General features: G+C 37.1%; 2 protein-coding genes across 10 annotated transcripts in view; one reads left to right on the top strand and one right to left on the bottom strand.

The window, feature by feature from the left end:
- The window catches only part of LOC141393617 (non-lysosomal glucosylceramidase), a 596,987-nt gene that overhangs the window by 43,411 nt on the left and 535,951 nt on the right, over positions 1–17,625 (bottom strand). For 2 of the 7 annotated variants that reach the window (XM_073966884.1, XM_073966885.1), the window contains exon 1: positions 10,846–11,841. The exons of 3 other annotated variants lie outside the window; for them this stretch is intronic. In XM_073966884.1, the coding sequence (XP_073822985.1) occupies positions 10,846–11,015 (170 nt within the window). In that variant the 5' untranslated portion in view covers positions 11,016–11,841. Of the gene's footprint in view, positions 1–10,845; positions 11,848–17,625 lie in introns of those variants that run through there. 2 more of the 7 variants (XM_073966891.1, XM_073966888.1) reach the window with 2 other exon arrangements.
- wb (wing blister) overlaps positions 1–17,625 on the top strand; it is a 404,943-nt gene that overhangs the window by 51,144 nt on the left and 336,174 nt on the right. The window lies entirely within an intron of this gene.

The raw sequence follows: 17,625 nt of genomic DNA, 5'->3' as shown, positions 1-17,625 counted from the left end.
CCAGCAAAAATTGTTAATTTAATACCAGCGATGTACCAAAATGCTTATTTGCATGTGAGGCACAATGGGATGTACCAACGCCGTGTAAAACAAGGCTGCCCACTATCACCACTACTTTTTGCCATCGTTCTTGACGCGATAATGATAAAATTGAGCAAGCAGAATTGTCTGGCACTTCAACCAACATCTAGAAGGCTTAGATTATGCGGACGACATACATATGTCTACTGTCTCATAAATTTACAGATATGCAGAGCAGACTTAATGACCTGGTTAACATGGCGAAAAACGTCGGTCTTGAAATCAATACCGAAAGTAACATATGCGGTGCGATTAAACAACATAATAGACAACCACTTCGTGATAGAAAATCACATAATTAGCTATACGAACAATTTCTGCTATCTGGGAAGTATTATGGCAACCAACAGCAGCGCGGAAGAAAATGTAACAGACTCAAAAAAGCGAGATCTGCTTTTGGTCGTCTAAACAAGACAGAGGGCCACTCAGATCTCCCTTAAAACAAAAATAAGACTTTTTAATTCATGCGTTAAGTCCACACTTTTAAACGGAAGCGAAACATGGCTCATGTCTAAGAGCATATCCCAACGGCTGCAAACTTTTGTCAACAAATGCCTACGGATAATATGTGGAATATTTTGGCCAAGAACAATTTCCAATGTCGATCTGCTTACCTTGACTAATGAAGAGAAGATTGGAAAGCAAATCATGAGGCGGAAATGGATTGGGCCCTTGAACCCCCAAGCCTGGAACCCCCAAGGAGCAAGGCGCACTGGCCGACCAAAGAATATTTGGCGGAGAACAGTGCATGTAGACCTGAAGAAGACAAATAAATCATTCGATGAAATTAAAGTATTATGTCATGATAGATTAAGATGGAATAACTTTGTAGAAGTCCTATGTTCCCAAGAGGAATAAAAAAGGGATAAAAAAGACTGCAATGAAACAAAACAAGAAAAATATGCTCGGATTTGGCTAAAGGAAGATGGTTTAAAACTATTGCTCTCAAAATGGAATCGGAAAGGAGCATCCACTTTAACCCCTCTGAGATTTTCCTCCGTCATTCGGCTTCTACAAGATAATTGTATTTTAATTTATCGTTACAAATATGTTTAAATTTTCGAAATTTCTATTTTGCTTCGCTATGTCTTGCAGGACCGTTCATCCATCACCAGTTTTTTTCTTAGTCGTCCAGGACCTCTGCTACCTTTAGGGTTCCATTCAAGAGCCATTCTAGCTATACTATAATGTGGCTTCAGTAGCATATGGTTATTGGTAGCATATTATTGGTTCCTTTCTTGATCTGTGGATAGATCAGAATTTTTTGTTTCGGTTTGGCCAAAATATGCGACATATTATACGAAGGCTTCTGTTCACGAATGCCTGAAGTCTATGGATTATATATGTGTCGTAGCCCAGGTTTCACTACCATAGAGTAGGGTGGATTTTACACATGCGTTAATGATTCTCTTCTGTAAGATTTCTGTGGATCGACATATTTTATACAATCGACATTACGCTACCAAGATAACAAAAAGCCGATACGTACTCCATCTGTTGATTTTCTATATGGATATTAATATTTGTGTTGTTTTTTTATCCGCATTGCTTAGGCTTTTCTATGTTTAGTTCTAAACCCACATTTTTGGCCAGTTCAACGGGCTCCTTGAGTTTTTCTTGCATATCGGAGAATGTGTGTGCTAATAAGCAGATCTTATCTGCATAGTCCATAGTCGCACAAGTTTCCGATGCAAATTTCAAAATATTCCTCTTTTCTTGGTTTCAAGTTGCAACACAATTTCATTTTAAGTGATGACGAATAGGAGCGGGGATAACGGACAACCTGTATTTGCTTCAAAGAAATCACTGGTTGTTCTTTTGTGGCGCACATGTAGCTTGGTGTTTGTATACATAACTTTAATTAGGTTTATTATTTTCAGAGGCACTCCTTTTTTCTTTAATGCGGACCAAATTGCATTTCGCGGTATAGAGTAAAATGTTTTTTTTTTTGAAATCAACCAAGTAGTGAGGGGATCTTCATTTACCGACTGTTCGATTATAATACGCAGGTTGGTATTAGTCTGGTCCAAATAATTGCAATGGGGTCTGAACCCAGCTTATTCGTCGAGTTGCGATTCTTCTACACAGTGTACCCTATTATTTATGATAGTTGCTACTTGTTAATGTCAAAATCCTGGGATATAGAGCTCCTTGTCAACTTCTGGCAACTCAGGCTTTTTGGCATTCTCCGTGTTTGCGTTCTGCTTTTCTTCTTCGAATCATGTCGTTTGTGCTTTCTCGGATTTTTCTATTTTTCTCTCAAGTCGCTTGCTATTCAATCTTTGTTCAATTCGGTAAGCATCGATTTCCGACAAATTCTTTTCTTCTTTCTTTCAATTAAAGGAGTAATATTCTGTTCCAATTCACATATTGATTCCTCCTGTTTTTATTTTCCTTTCTTTTTTCCCGAAATCCAATCTGGGAGAAATATTGTATTTCAAACAATATTTCTTTGCTAAGCTTATCCTCTTCTACAGGAAAGCATCCAACGCTTGGTGTTTTCATTTGGTCCTTCGAGCCGGATTGAATTTATGCTTGCTTGAACAATTCTTAACGGAATGTGTTTTCGAAAAGCAATTGAGACATAAACCTTGTCGCTTAATCTCGGAACTGCTAGCATAAGGATTCATGCGGAGGAAATTTTGACATTTTCAAATAATGTGAACCTCGTTTGGACACAAGGGACACTTTGGATCAGAGACTTTAGTCTGGAACGAATTGAATATTTTTGAAGGTTTAGACTTTCATTCGGACGAACTTTCCTTGTGACTGGAACCAGGATCACCTCTGCGCGTCTCGGAAACAGACTCTAAACTACGAAACCTATTGGTGAGGAATGTGTCCAATTCCGCCCACCGTGGAATACTGGACTCATCAGAAAGATTCTGTTCCCAAAGCGTGAGTGTGGAATCAGGAAGCCTGTTTGAACACAAGAAGACGAATATAGGATCCCAACTCTTCACATCAATATCATAAGTCTCCAGAACGGAAATACAAGAGTTTATATCGCATTGAAGGCACTTCAAACCCTGCGAAGACTCGGAATGAACAATGGGTAGATTGAAAAGAACTTTAAGTTGGCCGTTAACGAGGACTCGCTTGTTTTCATAGCGATCGCTAAAGGTGTGAACAGAATGAAATACTCCCCTTTTTTCAAGCTCAGTTTTATGTAAAAGATTAAAGGCCAAGTACTACCTAATTCAAATGCTGCCTAATTCATTTGAATTAGGTAGTACTTGGCCTTTAGTCTTTTACATGAAACTGAGCGTGAAAAAGCGGCGTATTTCATTGTGTTTCTACCTTAAGATTGGACCAAGCTTGAGAGAAGCCACTGTTGGTAAGAGGGCTCTTTTGAACTATCTCTTTTGCTTCGTCTTGGCTCTTCTGAACTAAATGAAGCAGTTTTTCCACAGGACTGAGACGGGAATTTATGTACATAGCCGTGAACATGTCCCGGAATGTGGGCCATGCCATATAGTCCCCTAAAAAACTTCAGTATCGAAAGGAGGCAAGTTGAAAGAAAGCCCTGAAGGAATCTTGGACGAATCTGATTGAGGAGCTGAACTAGACGGGACCGGAGAATTCTTAGGAAATGAAGCTGCCTGTAGCTCGTCTGAAAATCCAGACAGCCAGGATATACACTTACAGTAAGTTATGTAGGTCGTCTTGAATTTAGCCCTAATTGTGTCTAGCTCAGATGTCTCATCCTCGTTAGCTGATTCGCCGTCGCCATTGGCCTCGGCAACATACTCCTTTACATAAGTCGCATATTCCGACTTAATTCTTATCCATATGGACTTTATTTCTTCAGTATGAATTTTAATTGTATGAATGGAGCTGACCGGAAGAAGATTATTGGTAATATCTGCATCAAACCCCACAAGGGTGTCAGCCAGACGAATGAAGGAATCGAGCGACATCTTGAAAATGACTTTGAATAGGAAAAAAGAATGAACAAAAACCCAAAAATATGTGTGAAGTAGATGGGACTAGAATTTCAGAGGTAATTCTCCTCTGAACATCCCCTCTGGTATGTTTGTCAGAAATTTTTGCTATACATACTTCTATTACCAGTTTCATTTTCTAAAGATTACAAAGTATAATGGGGAAACCCCCCTCTTCAATTTCACAATAAACCACTCCATTCTAACAATTTTGATAGATTACACATGATTACATAGCAGATGATAAAATGGACTGGATATATTTTTTGTACATTGCCACGCAGTTATCAGGCATTAGAATTATTAACACCACAGCGTAAGCTCATACATCTGTTATTATCATTTAATTGTCATAGAAATCTGTTAAAACAAATGTTTTTGTGTGTGTTTGTATTTTTTAGGGGTTCTCGCATATCACAAAAAAAGATAAGAGCTACGTTTTTTTTGCTGATAAAGGCAAACGAAACAAAAACAAAACATTTTCAGTATGAAATCATAGCTAGGCTATGGGTCTGTGAAGCAATGTTCTTGGCAACTTTTGGAAAGGGGTTACTACAGTTTCTTTTTTATGAATGGGTAAATAAATCTTCGTGATTGCGAGGTAAGCAGTTTTTTCTTGTTATCATAAATGAACATCTGTAAAGGTAGGTTAGGAACAAGAAGAAGGAGTTGAAGCTTGAATTATCTGGCATGGAAATTTTAATAATTAGCTTGGATAGACTAAAACGAATTCTTAAAGAAGGGTTGTAATTCTGTTTATGAAAGCCTAGAAGGGCTTCTCATAAATAAATAAATATTAAATATTTTTGGATAACCAATCGCAGATTATTTAGATATATTTGTCGAGGGCCAAGAGCTCTGACATTTTAAATTATCTGCAAAATTTGTTGTTAAGAAATATTTTTTATGACAAAGATGCCACAAATTGTTGATCGTTCAAAATATTTTCAGTAGAATGAGCTGATCGTACATCTTATTTTTCATGCGTATATTTTTTGGGGAACAAACTAGCTAATAATCGCGAATTCGATAAGAATATCTTCAATAAGATTGAAAAGAAACAGAGCTTTTAGGAACGGAAGATAGAGTAAAAGCTATACAGGCGCATGTGATTCCTTTGAATGCATTTTTCGGTCCTATCTGATAAACTCCTGAATACAGAAAGTTACTTGTAACTTGAACTTTTCTTTCTAGATCATGAAGATCTTTCTTTAAACGCCTGGCTGGAAGTATAAGCATTTTATAATATACGTCCGGAAGAATATTTCAATCTTCAGGACTCATTGCAGCAGGTAATATTGCAAGCTGCACACAACCTGACAGTTTTATCATACAACTAGTCATTTATAGCGTAAGGAAGAACTTTCTATTACGCTCTTTATTTATTCTAACTATAAAAATAGCTTTTTACAAAACTGAACATTTTCCCGGCCTTTGTACAAGTATTCTATGAGAAGATCTGTAGTTCTTTTATGAGAGATCTATTAGCCTTCTATGGGAAAATTTATTGGTTCCCTATGAGAAGACATATTGACCTTTCACGAAACAAATTTGTGTCTTTGATACTCCTATGCGAAGACCTGTTTGTCTTCTTGGAGAATGCATATTTACCAAATATGAGAATATATATTGCCATTCTATTGTTTTTCTTTAAAAAGAGTTATTGGTCTTTCCTAAGAATATTTATTAGTCTTCTATTAGTAGACCTTCAGGGTCGGTATTACTAATACTTCTTTCAGAACCATGTTGCGGGCTTTGTTAATGGTATGTCATGCATTATTACAGATTCTCCTTTTTCAACGAGATGTCCGGTGCATTGTGAGGGCTGCAAGCCTTCTGCAGTGGCCGTTGTGTCTGGATTAACAATTCCTTTCTCTTCTCTTAAAGACTGCTTATTTAGGTTACATCTGCTTTCAGTTCGTTGGTGACTGGGGATATGACCTGACAGCCATGTTGACTTGGTTGCGGTATATAGCGCATATGGTCTTCCAAGATTTCTGCCTTCTATGCATTGCAAGGATGCAATCCGTAGGGTTTTGAATGTACGCTCCCCAGAAGACCTTCGGAATCTTTAGCACTATTGCTTCCTTCGAAGTTGTCGCAAAATATTCGACGTTGAGGCAGTTATAGAATAGACACTTTCTGAAAGAAAGGGTGCTTCCATAGACACTTTCTGAAAGAAAGGGTGCTTCCATAGACACTTTCTGAGAGAAAGGGTGCTTCGATAGACACTTTCTGAAAGAAAGGGTGCTTCAATAGACACTTTCTGAAAGAAAGGGTGCTTCGATAGACACTTTCTGAAAGAAAGGGTGCTTCGATACACACTTTCTGACAGAAAGGGTGCTTCGATAGACACTTTCTGAAAGAAAGGGTGCTTCGATAGACACTTTCTGAAAGAAGGGGTGCTTCGATAGACACTTTCTGAAAGAAGGTGTGCTTCGATAGACACTTTCTGAAAGAAAGGGTGCTTCGATAGACACTTTCTGAAAGAAGGTGTGCTTCGATAGACACTTTCTGAAAGAAAGGGTGCTTCGATAGACACTTTCTGAAAGAAGGGGTGCTTCGATAGACACTTTCTGAAAGAAATGGTGCTTCAATAGGCCCTTTCTAAAATAAAGGGTGCTCCAATAGCCCCTTTCTAAAATAAAGGGTGCTTCAATAGACCCTTTCTAAAAGAAAGGGTGCTTCAATAGACCCTTTCTAAAAGAAAGAGTGCTTCAATAGACCCTTTCTAAAAGAAAGGGTGCTTCAATAGACCCTTTCTAAAAGAAAGGGTGCTTCAATAGACCCTTTCTAAAAGAAAGGGTGCTTCAATAGACCCTTTCTAAAAGAAAGGGTGCTTCAATAGACCCTTTCTAAAAGAAAGGGTGCTTCAATAGACCCTTTCTAAAAGAAAGGGTGCTTCAATAGACCCTTTCTAAAAGAAAGGGTGCTTCAATAGACCCTTTCTAAAAGAAAGGGTGCTTCAATAGACCCTTTCTAAAAGAAAGGGTGCTTCAATAGACCCTTTCTGAAAGAAAGGGTGCTTCAATAGACCCTTTCTAAAAGAAAGGGTGCTTTAATAGACCCTTTCTAAAAGAAAGGGTGCTTCAATAGACCCTTTCTAAAAGAAAGGGTGCTTCAATAGACCCTTTCTAAAAGAAAGGGTGCTTCAATAGACCCTTTCTAAAAGAAAGGGTGCTTCAATAGACCCTTTTTAAAAGAAAGGGTGCTTCAATAGACCCTTTCTAAAAGAAAGGGTGCTTCAATAGACCCTTTTTAAAAGAAAGGGTGCTTCAATAGACCCTTTCTAAAAGAAAGGGTGCTCCAATAGACCCTTTCTAAAAGAAAGGGTGCTTCAATAGACCCTTTCTAAAAGAAAGGGTGCTTCAATAGACCCTTTCTAAAAGAAAGGGTGCTTCAATAGACCCTTTCTAAAAGAAAGGGTGCTTCAATAGACCATTTCTAAAAGAAAGGGTGCTTCAATAGACCCTTTCTTAAAGAAAGGGTGCTTCGATTAACCCTATCTGAAAGAAAGGGTGCTCGATAGGCCCTTTCTAAAAGAAAGGGTGCTTCAATAGACCCTTTCTAAAGGAAAGGGTGCTTCAATAGACCCTTTCTAAAAGAAAGGGTGCTTCAATAGACCCTTTCTAAAAGAAAGGGTGCTTCAATAGACCCTTTCTAAAAGAAAGGGTGCTTCAATAGACCCTTTCTAAAAGAAAGGGTGCTTCTATAGACCCTTTCTAAAAGAAAGGGTGCTTCAATAGACCCTTTCTAAAAGAAAGAGTGCTTCAATAGACCCTTTCTAAAAGAAAAGGTTGCTTCAATAGACCCTTTTTAAAAGAAAGGGTGCTTCAATAGACCCTTTCTAAAAGAAAGGGTGCTTCAATAGACCCTTTCTAAAAGAAAGGGTGCTTCAATAGACCCTTTCTAAAAGAAAGGGTGCTTCAATAGACCCTTTCTAAAAGAAAGGGTGCTTCAATAGACCCTTTCTAAAAGAAAGGGTGCTTCAATAGACCCTTTCTAAAAGAAAGGGTGCTTCAATAGACCCTTTCTGAAAGAAAGGGTGCTTCAATAGACCCTTTCTAAAAGAAAGCGTGCTTCAATAGACCCTTTCTAAAAGAAAGGGTGCTTCAATAGACCCTTTCTAAAAGAAAGGGTGCTTCAATAGACCCTTTCTAAAAGAAAGGGTGCTTCAATAGACCCTTTCTAAAATAAAGGGTGCTTCAATAGACCCTTTCTAAAAGAAAGGGTGCTTCAATAGACCCTTTCTAAAAGAAAGGGTGCTTCAATAGACCCTTTCTAAAAGAAAGGGTGCTTCAATAGACCCTTTCTAAAAGAAAGGGTGCTTCAATAGACCCTTTCTAAAAGAAAGGGTGCTTCGATAGACCCTTTCTAAAAGAAAGGGTGCTTCAATAGACCCTTTCTAAAAGAAAGGGTGCTTCAATAGACCCTTTCTAAAAGAAAGGGTTCTTCAATAGACCCTTTCTAAAAGAAAGGGTGCTTCAATAGACCCTTTCTAAAAGAAAGGGTGCTTCAATAGACCCTTTCTAAAAGAAAGGGTGCTTCAATAGACACTTTCTAAAAGAAAGGGTGCTTCAATAGACCCTTTCTAAAAGAAAGGGTGCTTCAATAGACCCTTTCTAAAAGAAAGGGTGCTTCAATAGACCCTTTCTTAAAGAAAGGGTGCTTCGATTAACCCTATCTGAAAGAAAGGGTGCTCGATAGACCCTTTCTAAAAGAAAGGGTGCTTCAATAGACCCTTTCTAAAAGAAAGGGTGCTTCAATAGACCCTTTCTAAAAGAAAGGGTGCTTCAATAGACCCTTTCTAAAAGAAAGGGTGCTTCAATATACCCTTTCTAAAAGAAAGGGTGCTTCAATAGACCCTTTCTAAAAGAAAGGGTGCTTCAATAGACCCTTTCTAAAAGAAAGGGTGCTTCAATAGACCCTTTCTAAAAGAAAGGGTGCTTCAATAGACCCTTTCTTAAAGAAAGGGTGCTTCGATTAACCCTATCTGAAAGAAAGGGTGCTCGATAGACCCTTTCTAAAAGAAAGGGTGCTTCAATAGACCCTTTCTAAAAGAAAGGGTGCTTCAATAGACCCTTTCTAAAAGAAAGGGTGCTTCAATAGACCCTTTCTAAATGAAAGGGTGCTTCAATAGACCCTTTCTAAAAGAAAGGGTGCTTCAATAGACCCTTTCTAAAAGAAAGGGTGCTTCAATAGACCCTTTCTAAAAGAAAGGGTGCTTCAATAGACCCTTTCTAAAAGAAAGGGTGCTTCAATAGACCCTTTCTAAAAGAAAGGGTGCTTCAATAGACCCTTTCTAAAAGAAAGGGTGCTTCAATAGACCCTTTCTAAAAGAAAGGGTGCTTCAATAGACCCTTTCTAAAAGAAAGGGTGCTTCAATAGACCCTTTCTAAAAGAAAGGGTGCTTCAATAGACCCTTTCTAAAAGAAAGGGTGCTTCAATAGACCCTTTCTAAAAGAAAGGGTGCTTCAATAGACCCTTTCTAAAAGAAAGGGTGCTTCAATAGACCCTTTCTAAAAGAAAGGGTGCTTCAATAGACCCTTTCTAAAAGAAAGGGTGCTTCAATAGACCCTTTCTAAAAGAAAGGGTGCTTCAATAGACCCTTTCTAAAAGAAAGGGTGCTTCAATAGACCCTTTCTAAAAGAAAGGGTGCTTCAATAGACCCTTTCTAAAAGAAAGGGTGCTTCAATAGACCCTTTCTAAAAGAAAGGGTGCTTCAATAGACCCTTTCTAAAAGAAAGGGTGCTTCAATAGACCCTTTCTAAAAGAAAGGGTGCTTCAATAGACCCTTTCTAAAAGAAAGGGTGCTTCAATAGGCCCTTTCTAAAAGAAAGGGTGTTTCATTAGACCCTTTCTCAAAGAAAGGGTGCTTCGATAGACCCTTTCTCAAAGAAAGGGTGCTTCGATAGACACTTTCTCAAAGAAAGGGTGCTTCGATAGACACTTTCTCAAAGAAAGGGTGCTTCGATAGACCCTTTCTCAAAGAAAGGGTGCTTCGATAGACCCTTTCTCAAAGAAAGGGTGCTTCGATAGACCCTTTCTCAAAGAAAGGGTGCTTCGATAGACCCTTTCTCAAAGAAAGGGTGCTTCGATAGACCCTTTCTGAAAGAAAGGGTGCTTCGATAGACCCTTTCTGAAAGAAAGGGTGCTTCGATAGACCCTTTCTGAAAGAAAGGGTGCTTCGATAGACCCTTTCTGAAAGAAAGGGTGCTTCGATAGACCCTTTCTCAAAGAAAGGGTGCTTCGATAGACCCTTTCTCAAAGAAAGGGTGCTTCGATAGACCCTTTCTGAAAGAAAGGGTGCTTCGATAGACCCTTTCTGAAAGAAAGGGTGCTTCGATAGACCCTTTCTGAAAGAAAGGGTGCTTCGATAGACCCTTTCTGAAAGAAAGGGTGCTTCGATAGACCCTTTCTGAAACATCGGCGAAATTACCTACTGATCTTTTATGATACATTTTAGTGATCTTCTATGATGATCAGGGCAGGTCTTTTATAAGAAGACCTACTGGTCTTTTATGATAATACCAATCGGCCTTCTATAAGACGGCCATTAGGTCTTCTACGAAAAGACCACCAGGTCTATAGACAGAAGTCTTATTGGTGTCGTGTGAGAAGACCGGTCCTATTGGTCTCCTGTGATTCAGGAGAGCAGTTCAAGGTATTATTTTGAAATCACTTTCTTTGGATTCATAATACATCAGTGTTCCTGTACATTTATAAGGAGGTGGGTATTACCTTCATAATTATAAATGTACGTACCTATGTCCGAAACACCCCACGTTGTTATTTGCTATTTATAATTAACTTAACTTACCTGCATGCCAGTGGCAATAGGGGTAAAGTTTGCTTAATGGAGGGCCTTAGATTTTGATTACGTTTCTCGGGCCAAACATGATCGAACTTTAACTTTAAGCCATACTGGGGTATGGCGGTTATTTCATTCCTTTGTTGTTGTTCATCGTAATTAGCACTGACGGAATCCATATTTGATTGTGGTGGCTTAAATGCGTGTAGTTTATTTTGGTTTTAGTTGTTGTTTTTGTAGGTTATTAATGACTATTTGATGAATTGATTGATTGAATGAACGCACAAACCCGAACACACTCACAAATATTTTGTGGACTTTGTATTGGCTAACAAGTGGCAAGAGAGTGGGTAATGAAGTGGTAATTTTTTCACTTGGAAATCTAGGGGCGTTTGAAGGGAAAGAGGGTGATAGAGGGTACTTGACTTATTTTTATTTTAGGTGTATTATAGATTTTCTCTTGTTTTGTGACTGACACACGTTTTAGCTGTCACAAAATAAATATTTTATTTTTGTAAATATTTATTTAAATGCCGCTTTCCATTAATTTTGTATTTTTTTATTTATTTTAATTTTGTATTTGTCATGGGTAAAACCACTCGCTCGCACAATAATAGCACACGCAATTTCTTTTATTATTAATTTAATATTTTTTTATTGTTAGGCTTTATGTTTTTATGCCACAATTATGTTGTTATGCTATCCACTGCTTTTGCTTGCTGTTGTTGCTTTTTTCTTAGCTTAATGTTGTGATTTGTAATTTCTGGGTTTTGTTGTTGTTTTTATTTTCACTTGGAGGAAATTCAAGCGCACAATACTGATGTTGGCGTTTTGGTCTTACTTTTCTGGTTTTTTGTTTTACAAACTTTTTTGGACAACGTTTTGCTATCCAAAAAGACACGACCGTTTAATTTGAAAGACACGAAAATACTGAAATAATTATTTTTTCCTACATTGCTCAGTTTCGATAAAAATCTTTGGAGCACAAAAACACGTGAGAGACAACCCCAAATGGAAGAGAGAAATGGAATAAAAGAAATTTAAAATCAAAACAGAGAGTTAACAAAACAGTGAACAGCTGTGTTGGGGTACAGTTTGAAATGCTTTGTTGAACTTTGGGGCAGCTGTTGAATTTGTGTGTATAGTTTGTAAGCAGCTGATGTAGGTTTGTCAGTTGGGGAATTATTTTTTAACGACGGCCTTTGTTAGGGAGTATATGCATGGTAGAATAAGAAAAGGTAGCAGCAATACACAGCTGACTGAACTGGGTTGTAACGTTAGTGTCAAATTTCATATGACATTTTATACATTTATTTCTATTTCGATGTACATTAGGGACATATATTTTTTTAGAAAAAAATATATCATTCGGAAAAAAAAACATTTCCCAGAAAGACTTCTTCATATCAATGATATGTAACCTCCTCCAAGTTCGAACGATAAGCCGCGCAGTAAATCCCCGCTTGTAGAGGCGATACAACGTTTGTTAATATGTGAGGTATTTTGTTAAAATTTAAAAAAATAAAGCCCTAAAAAAAACATGTGCTTCTTTGATTTCTAAAACAAAACATTGAAACAGCTTCTCCTTTTTCTATGAATTTCCAGCGACCCCAAACTTTTCTGCAAGAATTCTACTTTCTGCGAGAATTTACCTATGCATTTAGTGGAATGATGTGGAAACATAAAAATTGAAAATGTAACGAATTTTCATTCATGTTTTCCAAAATATTGAACCAAATGTGAAAAATTATTAGTTTTTTAAATTCCAATAATTTATAGACATTTCCTTGTTTTGTTTACAAATACAACTGGCAGTAACGTTACAAACAAAAACAAATTCCTTTGTGGTTGTTGTTCGAGTTGTATTTGTTGTAGTATTAACTTTACCTTGTATTTGTTCTACCATGGAGTATATGGGAAAACATTTTAAAATCGAGGTTTACATATTTAAAAAGTCCAAAAAAAAAAAATTTTATAACAAAATTGCTGCTTTATATAATTAGCTGTTATAGCTTATTACGGTTACTTTTTGCGATTATGCAAAAATACTCCTGAAATGTCTCAATGGATTCGCGAAAAATCAAATTTATTGCAAAACTTTACGTATTTGCAAAAATTTTTTATATAATATAAATATTCTTGAAATAAAAAATTTACTGTTGTAATTTTGATATGGTTTTGTAGGAAAAGTAATTATTTTACACCAAACAATTAAGAAAATCAAGAAAAAACAAGTAAAACAGTGTCAGGCGGCTTTTCCGACGGAGATATACCCTCAGCCAATGTGAATTGAATCTTTTCAGAATTCTGTGGCCCTTTTTGGACATCTGACCTTGCCGACAAAAATGTGGATTACGATTAAAGTTCAAAAGTGTTGCGGAGGAGGTACTCGAAGCAATGGACCGACGTAGCCCATTATGGAAGTGGATCTTATTTTGGGAGTCACATCTATTCTATAGATATCGCGCCCACTAGTCGTTTTGGACCAGTATGCCAGGAAGCATGGACTTGTCCACGGATAACATAATATCACTGTAAACAGGATCACAACGAACAGAATCGGTATACATTTCCAAAGGTTTTTGGAACAGACCCTAAACTGCACTTAGACACAAATGATGAAATCTGTGGGGGAGGTACCCTAAGGAAAGGAGCGATATGGGATATTTTTGAAGTTAAACTAAATTTGGACAAATATTAGATCCAAAGTTTGGACCAAATTGGTTGTCCTGTCCAGGATATATCGTGCATACCATTTTAGTGACTTTTTTAAATATTGCGGGGAAGTAACGAAAATTTTTGCCAGGTACTGAACATCTTCGAACTAAAACTATGTTTGGACAAAATATGACGAAGGCCAAATTTTGGACCAAATCGCTTGAACAGTTCGAGAGTTATCGTGCTTTCCGGTCGCTATACATTGCACCAAAGGTTTTTTTACACCTTTCGGGCTGTTTTCTCAAGAAGTATGTGCATGCCCGTCGTAATGGAGGTAGCGAATGTAAGTTGCATCAACAAAAATCAAAGTGATTTGAGAGCAGGTCCTAAAGTGAACTTATCCGAAATTTTGTGTGGGAGCTACCCGAAGGAGTGGACAAATATAGTCCATATTCGAACCTGATCTATATTTGGTAGATATATTAGAATGTGCAAAGTATGGACCACATCGGTCAATCGCTTCAATTGTTATCGTGCGCACAATTTTTCAGAACATTTTTTAACTTTTGTGGGGGAGGTACCGGAGGGAGTGGAGGAGTGGAAGTTTGGACAAAATATTACGAAATCCAACTACTACACACGGGGTCATAGGGGTTATTTGCAACTTTCAGGCTATTTTCTCAGAAAATATGGACTTGTCCCTGATGAAACTTGTAGTTTCGAATGGGGGGTAGTGAATACAAGTTGTTACAACAAAAATCAAAGCAATTCGAGATCAGGTCCTAAACTGAACTTTTCCGAAATTTTGTGTGGGAGGTACCGGAGGGAGTGGACCGATTGAGTCCATATTTGAACGTCATCTAAGTCTGGACCAAATCGGTTGCTCCCTTCAAGAGTTATCGTGCGCTCAAATTTTACGAACATTTTCGAACTTTTGTGGGGAGGTACCGGAAGGAGTGGAACTTAAACTAAGTTTGGGCAAAATATTACGAAATCCAAAATTTGAACCGAATCGGTTCATCCGTTCGAGAGTTATCGTGCGCTCCAGACAGACAGACAGACGGACGGACGGACATTGCTAAATCAACTCCAAATTGTCTGAAACGGATTTCGGCCCAACATACTTGGGGTCTAAAACCACTATTTCGGTGAGGCACGAGAGTATATGGTAAATAACAAAAATGTTTTGCAATCGATGAATCCGAGTTTCACCCTTTCAGAATTCGCGAACTGTTAACACATTCTATAAAGTATGACTACAATTCTTTAAAATGAAGTGTTTTAGGAGGGATCCCATAATTAATTTTCGTGGAAGCTGTGTTGGCATCAATGTAGAAAAATGGGTAAAAATGGGTTGAAGCCAACATGCGATTTCTGGCTTATCCTTACATTTTACAGACCTATTCCCAAAGAATGAATCACAGAATACTCCATGGGCAATAAGATAGCAGTGTATGGTTTCTCGATATATCCACTGCATCCACCTAAAATTGATGCTGACATTTTGAAGCCGGAATTTCGGGGTTTTTTGAATTTTTTTAATAATCCGGACGCGCAAGAAGATAATATTCCAAACTCATAACACGATTATAGAACTCGTGATTTTACGTCGTTTGGTGCATATCTCATGAGTGTGCTCCTTACAGCATCCTAGTAATTGGAGTCGAAAGCCCAAAATTTCATGCGTGAATTTTCTTACAAAACATATTTTTGCGTGTAAAATTTACAACTTTCATTCAATTTCCTTCGAAACCCGCGTGAATTTAGTTTTTTTACGCGACGGTTCTAATGAAGCCTTCCGCGATCGAATTCATCTACTAAAACCGCGGATATAGATACCTTGAAAATCGGAAAATCAGCAAAAATATATTTTGACAAATCCGCGTACTAAACCGCGATTTCCTTTAACATTTTTTTACAAAAATGGAACCCTTTATACGCGATTATAATATTTGCGAAAACAGATGTCATAAAAAACAGAGATACGCGAGTAATTTCGCAAAAAATTTAATGTAGAGGCACATCCGCGGTTTTTGAAGAATCTATTTGAAGTAGGTGTATATTGACGTATTTTTGATGGGCGCTGATGAAACCGGATGCGCATCAAAATCGTATGCACATTGCGCGACTTTTACCAAATTTAAGGTTTTTTGCAGTGCATGATGCAACTGGCGGCACACAATGGCCGCTGAGTGAAACATCGAAATATGCATAAATATTGAAAGAGATTGATTCGCTTTATCCAAAATCGGATGAGCATCAACCGACTTTATTTAATACTTGAATTACAGGCTTTTTAATTTTCATATCTTTTAAATGATAGTAATTTCAATATTACTCTTAATTTCCTATCCTTATAAGTAATCACAGTAAGCAGTTAAGCTTTCACGATGGTAAACCATATATTTTGATAAAGTTTTAGCAGAATCAATGAACGGAAAGAAACAAAACGATTCCCGTACCAATCACACAAAGCCACAAACTTTTCAGCTTCTCTGAATCGTTTCATTCTCACAATCAAAACAAAAACACAAACTTTTCAACGTAAAAAGATGGAAACCGTACGATTGGTGAAATGTAACTTCGGCTATGCTTTGCCGAGTTGTTTCATTAACCACCGAAACGACAAGTATTTTTGGGAAACGTTTGCCGTGCGTTATGGTTAATGACACACTCAGGCACACACACACACATGTGATTGCTTAACAACCCTATAAGTTAGCATCAGCATACCACAGTGAATTTTATCAACTACCAAACGTTTTTGATTTATTCACATGTGTTAAGTACTATTTAGTTTTCTATCTGTGTTGTGGAGTTGAGTACTTTTCGCTTTTCGTTTTGTTCGTACTCACGAATGTAAACAAAACGAAACTAAACATCGAGCTCGGCCAACGAGGGTTATGTTTCGTTTTGTATTGTTCCTATGAAAAATACGAAACGAAACGATTGGCAATTTTATTTAAAGTATTTTTACGTACTCTGAGCAGAATACTTTAATTTATGTATTAGATTTTAGCGAAATAGTTGGATAACTCTCAAATATTTTTTTCTAATTTTTCGAAACAAACCAAAAAATATATTTGTAACAATATTTTCCAACAATGAGTTGTTTCTCTTTTGTTGTTATAATATGCAATTTATAAAGCCAATGTTTATAATTTTGGTTTCACATTTTTTATGCGTTGTCTAGTTTCTGTACGTATTTTTAATTTTGTTTTTAGAGGTTTATACGGACTCTGAGTTAGTATAATTTAAATTTATTGCCAGATTGTTTAAATTTTTTTGATTTTCCGCGAAAATAAAAACACATTTTGGAAATTTTGGTGCATCTACGGATGGATATCATATGCTATTACTGATATATGCTTACATTTTCTCAATACAAAAAATAAGAAATTTTAAAATATTTTTTTCTTTATAAGAGGATAAAAACCGCTATAACTTTTGCGCGCATCGGCCAATTTCGTGAACGCGAGCAGATTTGAAACCAGATTTTTTCCTTTAACTCTATACCAAAAATCGTAGATGTGCCCGCTAAAAAATTTTTTTTAATGGAATTGCAAAGGAATTTTGTTATTTGCCATATACACTCAGCATAAATGCTGAGGGTATAATAAGAAGATGCTTAGTTGGGCTATCAGCTGTCAATATAAACAATGCTTCTTCTAATTAAGGTAAAAGCATCAATTGTTGATAACATGTTGACAAAGTGTTAACTTTGTCACCATAATAGTAGACAAAGTGGTGACATGTCGTCACATGACCCTATGGGATGATATTGGTAGCGATCAGTAAACTTTGCAGGCTGTCAGGCGTTTTGTAAACCTTGATCTCTATAATAGAGGGTAATGATGAAGTTAAGCCAATGGTAGAATACTCCAGACTTAGCAATCATGTGACCACAGTTTCCGCGCAAATAATTATTTATCCGGAAGGCCTGACACCCCACATTGGCTCAGAACCAAAGATAATATCCTATAATGGCCTCCAATATGTCATAGTTATCAATATATATGGAAAGTCCTGCAAGGTATATCAAAAAATATAAATAATTTAAATAGTTTTAGGCATTTGCCCACTAAAAATTATATTCGTTGTAATAAGAATTGCTAGGACTACCTTTGATGC

The sequence above is a fragment of the Musca autumnalis genome, unplaced genomic scaffold (assembly GCF_047663935.1).
Source record: "Musca autumnalis isolate F117 unplaced genomic scaffold, ASM4766393v1 scaffold_2, whole genome shotgun sequence".
Lineage (NCBI taxonomy): Eukaryota > Metazoa > Arthropoda > Insecta > Diptera > Muscidae > Musca > Musca autumnalis.
This window is presented reverse-complemented; position numbering and strand designations above follow the sequence as displayed.